Genomic DNA, 10,780 nt, shown 5'->3' on the forward strand with positions numbered 1-10,780 from the left:
ACCCCCCTCATTTCCACCCATCCAAGCACATAAACACACACATAGAGAACCATATATAAACATAATCCAACTATGATCTGTACCTGGCATCATCCTTCATTTGTGTTGGTTTAATTTCTCATTTTATTTCATTTATGTATTTTTATTTTATTTTCGTTTATTCATGTATCATTTATTTATTTCGACTCAAATATATATATATATATATATATATATATATATATATATATATATATATATATATATATATATATAGAAATGGTGACCTAATTTTTGGTAGAACGCTTCCTGTGAAAATGACTAGTCACCTCTGCCTTCTCCTTTGGCCATTCCTGTCACCACCCTTTGTAATTTATCCAATCAGCTTGAAATTATTTTGTAAGCACTGCCTGTGGGTGGCAGAGACCAGAAGTGGCTGATGGCTGGGTCATCACAGCATCTTCACATCCAGCACAAATGCACACTTCAAAACTAGACCTCACCGGCCACTTAGAAAAACTTCCCCCTAGCTTCTAGCTTTGTTGCTTCTGGCTAGTATAGCTTGATAGGTTAGCATTAATGATACAAATATTAAAGATTTTGTTTTCCAGTTTCATTATAAAGCAGGGTACTGCTACCATACACAAGAGACATTTCACTCAGCACATATAAGTTTTGACTAAGTTTGACTGCCCTCGTGTACATGTATAATTATTTATTTAGTTGATTTACTAAAGGGAAATCGACTATGCACTTTGCAGGTGCATTTGCACTCATTTTCCCCAGAGCTTAGTGAATGTGGTAAAGTTCTGCTGATTTCCGTCATCCAATCATGTGCAAGCAAAAATGCTGTTTTTTATTTTCATTGCACCTGGTTGGGTATTCTATACAAAGTGAAGCTTCACCACATTCACTAAGCTCTGGGGAAATATGTGTGAAACTGCACATGCAAAGTACACAGTCTATTTGCTTTATTAAATTAACCCCATTGATTCACACTAGGTGATATTGTTGTTTTTAATGTACACTGTATTCAAAAAGAAATTATAAACTAATCTTCCTGTAAATTATGAAAGTGTATAGCAGTTATATTGATTATGTCACCAAACTGGAGTTTCCCTTTCCAATCTAACAACTTTCTGCAGTAAGCAGATGATGAGAATGCATTTAAATGCAGAATACTGTTCAATTCAAATTTTTGTTGAAACAGTTGAGAGTAACAATAGAATCCTTGTGTGGCAGCATGCACTGAATACTATCTGGCCAGTTCATATTATAATCATTGATTATTATTATTCTTTTCTATGCAGGCAATGTGAACAAACCATCCATGAGAACATCTGTCCTTGGCACAGAGTCCCTTCAGAACAGAGCCAATCAAAGATTCTATTATTGAAAGGTTACGTGGGACTGACACGCATTCAGAGCATTCTATTAAAGGCATAAGACACTGAATACCCAAAGATGAAGACATGTTTTCAGATAGTGTCTGTGTTCTGTATTTTTCTTCTCTTTCTATGCAACTGTAAATTAATGATCTGTGGAGTAACTGGTTTAGGTATACCTATGTCATTTGTATAAATAAGTTAATACATTATAAACAGAAGATGAAGGGTGGTATTAGGATTTCTTTATTTTTTAATAGTGTGAAAGTTTTACTGGTCTAGTGTGTAATTTTCACACTGTACTATCCCTGCATATTCAGTTGAACTTTCATGCAGCAACTAAACTGAAATGCCACATCTGATGCTTAGCATCTAAGTCAACACTCTAACGTACACCAGACATTTCCAATTGCGTCTCGCATTCTCTTGTTCCTTCAGGATCATTATTAAAAATAAAATTGGAGACCATGTTAAGACATCACTGATTGTAGCTGTATGCAATGTGTCTTTGTCTAGATGAGTGTTAAAACCACTTTGTGCTGAATCTCTAGCACAGGATTACATGATAAATAACACAGAGGCTCTATAATCCTCTTAGTGTTACAAAAGACAATTCTAAATCATTTGTGCTTACCTGGGTTTGCAATAGATGAATTATTTAAAAGACTCATACAATATAATTATTATCATTTTAGAGACATGCCAGGTAATGGACCTTTTTTTTTTACATGTCTGATGCTATGACACAATAGGGCCCATGCTCAAATTTACTTAGTAAAAAGTATCATGCCATTTTTTTTAATGCTGCTGCACATAAAACTCTATAAAACAAGGGATTTACACAACAGCACAAAGAGTAATGATGTACAGTAACCCACAGCAAATACTCAGATATAACATCTCATATTGTATGCTTAGCTAAAAAAATGTTATATATGGTTGCTCTGGGATTGACCAGTGAGTTGGTCATGGAGGTGTTGTATTTTTACAGCAAATGTCATTCAATATCCTGATGAATCATGACCAAGTTTATACAGTGTTTCCTTTTAAATCTAATAAAATGTATCTGTATATTTAGTAAAAAAAAAAAATCAATAGGTATTAATCCTTGGCTGCCTTCTAAGCTACAAATATGTACCGTATGCTCTTTAAACCCATGGGAGATGGACCTAACCACTTCTCAGCAACATCAACACAAAGTCTGAAACCACTGATAGAGGAAGAGCTGCAAACACCACTTATCCACTGAACAGTGTAGCCGTCATGTTGCAGGGGCCAAATTAAGCAAGGCATCTCAGGGTTGCCTTATCCAATTTTTTTTTCATTAAATGTATATCTACTCTTAAAAGGCATGCTTTTTTCCCCTTACATCTTAGATTGCAAAGAGCAGAGTCAGTGCCAATTTATTAAAGCAACTTGCTGCTACACAGCTACTGAAAAACTTTGCTTTTGAAAAAGGTGGCTTAAAATTCTGAAATCCATTTCTTTGTGGAGGTTTGTCCCCAAAATAATTTTCTGTTTTCTAAAAAAAAAAAAAAATCCCATGATATCATATAATAATGACTTATTTATTTATGGGAAATATGTCAAAAAGAGTGTAATGATTCTGTAATTTTTTTTGAAATCAGGTGAATATGGGGCCCTTGGGAGGTTACCTAGAAGGAAATAATGTACAATTGCAATTGTCAGAATCACTTTTTACCAAATACATTATGTTAAATCTAATCAATGCATTTGAGCCTCAATTCCATTTTTTACAGAGAAAAGTTTATCTGACTTCCACTGCTCATGTCCTGCTTTGAAGTGAAGGTCATGGCAGATTCTAGCAGTCCAGTGATGTAAGAGAGAATGGAGAGATATCTGACCTCAAGTGTGACATCTGCCTCTCTATAGCTAGACTGAGTGTGTGTAGTAGTTTTGTCTCCCACAGTGCTTTACCTGTAAAACTAGGCCATCCACTGGATTTACAGACAAGCTAGCCAAAATATCTGCTCACAATATTTGTTCTAAAAGCTGTTGTGTACCCTAAAAAAAGAAGTTATACATTGATCATTGCCGTGCTCACTTATAATGATCAGATCAGAAAATAATCTTCTGTGGGTTACCACTGACATATGCTTCCATTAAAGTAAGCATGCACATGAGTACTTTTAATTTAGGTTGCCTGCCATTTGGATCACATCTTATCTACATTCAGTGAAAAATTGTTACATTTCCCAAACTTAGGTTCCAACTGGGGTCAATATTACTATGGGAGCATAAATACAGTCAATGTCTTAATATTTCTTTAAAAAGTTAACATTTTGTTTACCTTTACAGGGTACTTTCATTTGTTTGGGGATATAAGGTTAAGACAGGGTTGTGATGTACCTGAAATGGGTATTTTTCTAGTGGTTAAAAGTAAACTTGAATACATAATCAGTGCCTATATAAATGAAAAAAAAAAGAAATAAGATAACCCTATGTTTCAAGTATCAGGGATGGTGACATTTCATATTTGAGTATGCATATGATGTATGTCCTTGCAAGGTTTATGCCTTTTATTGAAGGAGATAAATTGTAATTTGGGATTTATCTTAAACATCCTGTTATGGAAAAAAAAGTTGTTAGAATTAAACTCGAAGGAAGGAAATTAACTCACAGACACATCAAATCGTTATTATTTTGGAGGGTGGAGCACACTTTTATTATGTAAATAGTTTTTCTATAGATATGAAAATATCTTTTTTGTTTAAGAAGGCCTTGCTAATTAAAAGTCATAATTTGGTTACTCAATGAAGGAGATTAATTTATGTGTAAACCATGATTCCCAAGCATGTCAGTATGCCTCTTGTCAGTGTGAAAGGTCAGCGACAGGTTGATAATGAAAGTTGGAAACCTTGAACCCACTACTGAGGCCTAACCATCCACCTGATGGTATATCTTGAAAACAACACAAATATTTCATCTTTTTCAGCACAATATATCCTAGATAATAAGTATTTTTTTAATTATCTTCAAATGAAAGGTATATTTTTTCAGTGTCTGGGATTGGGAGGGAGAAGGCCTCTAGTTTGTTAGGAGAAGGACCTGGTAAATTATATTTTTCTTGCCCATTAAAATATACACATATATACTTAACAGGACAGAAGTAAAATAAAAAAAAGTCACAAAAGTGGAAGCCATGATCACCTTGCTACCTCAGCTCCATCTGCCATTATCGCTACTTATAGTGATAGACTCATTCTAGTTAGGCTATCCGGATATATGAAGAGAGCGGAATTTGGAACCACTCTGTTGCAGAGGTAGACTTGGTTATTTTTTATTTCTTTGCTTTATTATGCTCCCTTGTAAAACTTTTCATAAATATTATATTGTACACACCATTTTTATGTGACTGAAAATATGTCCGTAATACAGATGTATATGTATATACAGTATATATATGGTTCCTTGTTCTTTCACACTCTGTGATATTATGTGCTGATATCCTCTATACCGCCTGCTGTGGCAACATACTGAAAACCAGTCTGTTGTATTCTCAATAAACTGCCTTTTTAACACAAGTCTGATTCAATTATTAAAGGGGTAAAGCACTAAAACTATGCAATAAATATGAAGGGCACTGACTGTATGTTTAGTTATGGAACACAGTCAAATATTTGAAAAAGAGTAACGTGTTCTACCTCAATATGGAATAAATCCCTGAGCACACAGAAATTTAATTCCTGATACATCAAACTCCATAGGGCTCTGGCCTTGTAGCTACCTGAAGGAATATAATCACTTTGAAGAATTCTTTCTCTGTTTTGGTTTCTGTTTTTTCATGTTTAGGTTTTTACAGGTTTAGAGCAAAAAATATTAAGCAAACGTTTCTATTAAAGCTGGGCATATTTTACTTCACTAGAGTTCCCCCTTGTCCAATGTGACATTCGACTGGTATTGACCTTCAAAGATCTGAAATGTAAATATTGTATTGTGCTCTGTTTGTTTAGCCTTTTTATGTATGCATTTTTATAACCTTAATCAGAGGCCAACAGTATAACTGCAAATAGGTGTCATCACAATTACATTCAGGAAAGCAATAATGCAGCACGAGCAGTGGATGGCAGCAAACACTGTTTGTGGTCAAATTGTGTTAACAGTAGGGTGCTTGAATGGGAAAACCTGACTCGTTTTGTACCCATAAAATATGCTTTAATCATTTTTACAAAATGAAAAACTTTAATTACATATATTTTTGTGTGCACAGAAAACAGAACTGACACTCTATCTTAAAGAAGAACTTCATTCAAATGTCAGGGACTGCTTAGCAAGCAGCAACTGTTGATAAATAAAACATCTTTATCAAAAATGAACAATATAGTTTATAGAGTGTAGTAGTCTAAAGGCACAGAGTACAGGGGTTAGGGTGTGTAATGCAGAGTGTAAGGGTCAGGAGTACATAATACACTGTGGTCAGTGCTGGGTTAAAGAGCAGATGAGCACAGAGTTCAGGGATCCGGGATTTCATGTAATGCATAAACTGCAGGGGTCGGGTCTGTGTAGCACAAAGATTGCAGGCATCAGGAGCACAACATGAAGAGAGTGCAAGAATCAAAAATCAATACTTTCCTCTCTTAGATAAAATCCCCACCCCTCAGGCTGGGTTCACACTATTGTGAATTCAATGCAAGTTTCCCTGCATCCAATACACATGACAGGAGAGTGTGACCGACTCTCTATGGAGCCAGTTCACAAATCTCTGGGGTAGCCACGGAGCACACTGCAGAAAGGTCCTGTGTGTCTTTGGCTTAGTTTCAGGTCCGAATTCAGCCAAAAATGCAGACCTTAAACGATGAACGGGGACACACTGGACCCCCTGCTGTGTCCAGGTACCACACACATTGTGAATCCAGCCTTAAAAAGAAAATTCAGAACTAATCTACATGCAAACATACCCTCTTTCTCCCATTATAAATATGAACTCTGTTTAAATCTCTCCTACTCAGCAAAAATCCTTCCTTTCCCACTCCACCTCCCAACACAAATTCTCACCCGCAAAGCTCCTTCCCAGAATAATTTACCACCCAGTACAAATCTTACTTCCCACCTAAATCCCACCTTCGTGCACAAATCTTCTCTCTCCCCAAATCCTCCCTTCCAGCACAAATGGTGATCCGATTGTTATTTAAATTATATGTGAACCCTCGCCTTGTAAAACAACCAATTCAGTTTAAAATAGAAATGCAAGGCAAAAAAAATGTGTATTTAAATAAAAAACATTATACATTCTTTTCGTAACCTCAGTTCTCAGCTGAATAAGAGACTTAGGGGTGGGGGTGAAGACTGCAGGCAGGTTGTGACAGCAAGTCTGATCATTGGAGGACAAGCAGGCTGTACTTTCAACACAGCCAGAAAACTGACCAACCTGGGATGTACAGTATGAGCTCTCATGCATAGTATGGTAAGTTTGCATTAGGAAAGCAGGGGGACTGGCAGGGTCACCAGGTATTTCACACAAAATGAAAATGTTGGGGTAACAAACACTTTAATTTTATATTAATGTGATTCGTTTGTTAGGTTATGTAGGATACCCCTGCTTACCATGGCTCCTGGCAACTGTCTTGTCTAGCTGCATTAAAGATCACCAGTTACCCTATAGGAACACTCTTCTACTGTTGTTAATTGCCTTTGTCTTCTTTCTGGCATTTACTGTAGGCATGCTGTGTGCACAAAGCCCAGTTTTATTTTATTTTTTACAAAAATGCATGCAAAATCAAAGACTTTAACACAAAATTGCACCCAGAGATTTCTTCTGTAGCCAGCCCAAGCAAAGACTTTCAAATAAAAAAGATACCATCAATCGCAGAGGCTTAATAGAGTACCAAATGAACCACACATATTAACATAAAATATACAGTATATTCTTTGTTGATAAGTTGCAAAAAATATGTCCATCAGGCCATCTGATCTGATCCATATTGCATCTATAAATATATATTTATAAGAATGGTGTGTATATTCTTTATAATGGGTTGAATTTGGCCCCATCTCGGGGGTAATTTTGAAGCTGTTAACAACCGAAAATCAATTGAACCCAAATCCCAACGTGTTTGGAAACTTGTTCTTCCTCAGGGGCTATTTCTTGGATCAGTGGCATGGCTGGCTGCAGCCACCAAACAGGGAAGCTGCAGACACAGCATGATAACTTTGGGTTTCATAACAGTCTTCCAGCTGATTTAGGAGGATATGTGATTGACACCGTGCCCTTCTCTTTCCTTAGTAAGCTATTGCTAACGGTTTTTGCAAAATGTTGTGTGCTAAATGTGTGTATGCACTTATGCAGTCTTAGGTTCTTTGTTGTTGTAAGTTGACATAAATATATTAGCAGTCTTTTTTAGGTACATGCTTTTTTGGCATTGTATTAGGTGTGCTATTTACTTATCGTTTTGTTTACCAGACCTTCTAAACCATTATAGAGCTTGTTGGTGCAGGAACACTGCAATGCATCTGACTGGTTCCTTGTTCCACTATTACAGGCATCTGCTAGAGGAATAAAAAAGCATACATTTGGAAAGGAGGTGTAAGGGTTAAATCTGCTTAGACCTGGACAATCAGTGGAATTCTTTCGGAGCTCCAGAAGCATCCAATGCACAAGACAAGAGAGTCGTTCAATGAATGCTTAGTTTTAATGATAAGAATCGTACCTTTATACAAATTATGGACAAAGAATATTGCGCAACTTAAAGAGAAAGAAGGGAGGGAGGACGGAGTTCATCACATGACACATAATTCCTATACAAACATATAGCATCTCAGACATAGTCTAAATTAGTATTTTAGCTGATGGTTGATATTATCTAAAAACATAATTTAAACTATTTAATGATGTTCTGACTTTGAAGACATCATTTCAGAACCATTTCTTACCAGACATTATCTATCCTGTGGTCATCGTGACAAACAAGACCCTAAAATAAAAATATTCCTCTGTCAGCTATTTTAAAGTTTTAGTCATGATAACTCTTTCTCCTCCTTCAATCCCCTCCTAAATCACAAAAGTGATTTCACCATGATCACTTAATGTTCTCTGTGTGGGGTAATTTTGTTGTATTGTATAATTACAGATACATTGAATAAGCTTGAACAATATATATATATATATATACAACAAGGATAAAAACCAGGCACAATATAATTAACATTCCTGCCTGTCGGGAACCAAGTGAAGATGGAACCAAGAAAATCACAGAAACTTCCTATCCCCTTAAAGGGGTTCCACTCATCTTTGGCAATATCTCGCGCTTTAGCTTGGAGGCTTGACATCTCCTTTTGGTGTTTATCAATTATATGATAATAATTGGGTATTTCAATACTGGTATTATGAATCCATGTGCAGCACTCGTAGTCCTCCCTTACTTCACAGAGTCCAGTCAGAGCAGCACTGGATTCGATAGCTACTTTGTCCATATCTAGTTGTTTACAAATAGCCCTTTGTTCAATACTTAACAGTTTGATGTCTACAGAATTCTTTTCCATAAGTTCATCCATAATTTTGGAGTAGTTAGTCAATCTTTTAATTATTCCCCACCCTATCCAAGAGGGAAACCATGCCCAGGCTTGGTCTTTATCAGAAAACAACTCTCTTTTCTCTATGTTTTTAAGGGGGAACCTGGGGTATGCACTAGCTCTCAAAATATGGTGCTTTCCTTTTTCATCCCCTATGATTCCCATACCTGGAATCAATGAGGCCAAATAACACCACCCATGGGTACCAACTGGTATCCATGGATAGAATTCTTTGCCGCAACATACATATACACTAATCCCTAGGGGAAATGATCATGGCTTATAGTATCCTGAAAACTTTCAGAAACGGTGGCCATGTTCAACTGGTTCAAAACGAAACTCACAGCGTTTAATACCAGCTCCACTATTCAAGATAGGTTTTAAATTTGTATTAAGTTCTGGGTTATATTTACAGGGGCAGCTGTGAGAGGAATTTGGAATGTGCTTGGATGCAATAGCTCTCCAGGCCACCTTATGCAATTTACTACATACCCAACATTTGTCATAACCTGACTTCTGAGCATAAGAATACTTATACTGTAACAACATTAACAGTAACAACATTTTATCAGTAGGGGTTATGAGTCCTTTGGGCCCTCCACGTTGTATTCCCTCCTTTGTCTAGTTACTGTTTCATTAGAAGGCGGGGTGTATATGGTCTTTAGGGTACCCAAGTCCTCAAGATGATAGATACAGTTAGCAATGATCCATGTGGGCTTTCCCAAAAGTCTGTTGTGAAAGAAGTGAAGTCATCTTTTTTAGAATCTTTTATTCTCTGTTTCACTTGCTCTTTGAGAATTTGCATCACCTGCTTGACCTCCTTTATCTGTGTCTTGCTTCTGGGTCCTTTGTGGTACTTTATCCTCTCGCCGTGGATGCAGGCTCTGGATTGTTCCGTGAGGACATCGGTTCTGGTCACTGTGACTACGCAAGTGGACAGGCCAAAAGGGTAATCTTGCTTCTTGGTCAGGTTCACATGGTGAATTATGACCACATCTCTGGGTTGGAACTCGTGTGTTGGTTCCTGTCAGAGTAATGGGAAAGAAGAGAATACTTTACTGTAGATGCCATTCAACTGCATAATCAAGTTTCTACAATGTATCAAACTCTGATCTCCCTGCTCTAATATCAAGGGTTTCTTAATCTAGGGTGTGGGAAAAGATTGACCCATCAGGATCTCAAAAGGGTGCAAGTGATTGGTCTTGGAAGGGGTCCTTCTTATTTCTGCTAAAACCGCAGGCAGCAAAGTTGTACATTTGGCAAATGTGCCACCGGTAGCTTTCCTTATTTTATCTTTAATCGTTCGGTTCATTCTTTCCACTGAACTCTGTGGGTGATATGGAAGGTGGAATTTCCACTCTATTTGCAAAGTCTTGTGTTAACATTTCAGCTGTAGTTTTCCCTTTCCATCCTTTATGCCATGGTACTGTGAGATGAATAAAGGTGCACTTGCTTTTGTTATGCCTGGTTTCCCCTCTTTGGCAATAAGTCCTCTGTCAGGAATCATTGTCAGACCCTGTTTATGACAATAGGCCAGATCTTCTGGTGAAGCCATAGCCTATAGTTCCTGCAAAACCTGTTCCCAGGGCAAAGTTGGGGATGTAAGGGGGGGCATTTAGATAAAGGCTGTGACTGTCAAAGCTAGTTTAGCAGCGGCGTCGGCCAGTGCATTTCCCTTTGAAATATCATCAGTACTGTGTGTGTGTGATTCCATAGGATAACCTAATATAAATATAGCAATTTCTATAGCCATGGCACAAGAGGCCAAAGCCCTCAGACACACTGGCATGCCTTGTACCTGAACTGGGACTACTCTAGATAAAAAAGGGTACAGGTCTCAGCTTTCCTCCATGCTCTTGGGCAAGGACCCCAGCCATGGTTTTACA

The 10,780-nt window shown here is 37.2% G+C and overlaps 1 protein-coding gene across 12 annotated transcripts in view; it reads left to right on the top strand.

The window, feature by feature from the left end:
• The window catches only part of UTRN (utrophin), a 945,243-nt gene extending 940,334 nt beyond the window's left edge, over nt 1-4,909 (top strand). For all 12 annotated transcript variants that reach the window (XM_077486405.1, XM_077486408.1, XM_077486406.1 and 9 more), the window contains one exon: nt 1,290-4,909. In XM_077486405.1, coding sequence (XP_077342531.1) covers nt 1,290-1,298 — 9 coding nt within the window. In that variant the 3' untranslated portion in view covers nt 1,299-4,909. The remainder of the gene's footprint in view (nt 1-1,289) is intronic.
• Nucleotides 4,910-10,780: the final 5,871 nt, after the last annotated feature.

Source organism: Lithobates pipiens, unplaced genomic scaffold (genome assembly GCF_037356315.1).
Source record: "Lithobates pipiens isolate NorthernLeopardFrog02 unplaced genomic scaffold, aLitPip1_a1.2 Scaffold_18, whole genome shotgun sequence".
Classification (NCBI taxonomy): Eukaryota; Metazoa; Chordata; class Amphibia; order Anura; family Ranidae; genus Lithobates; species Lithobates pipiens.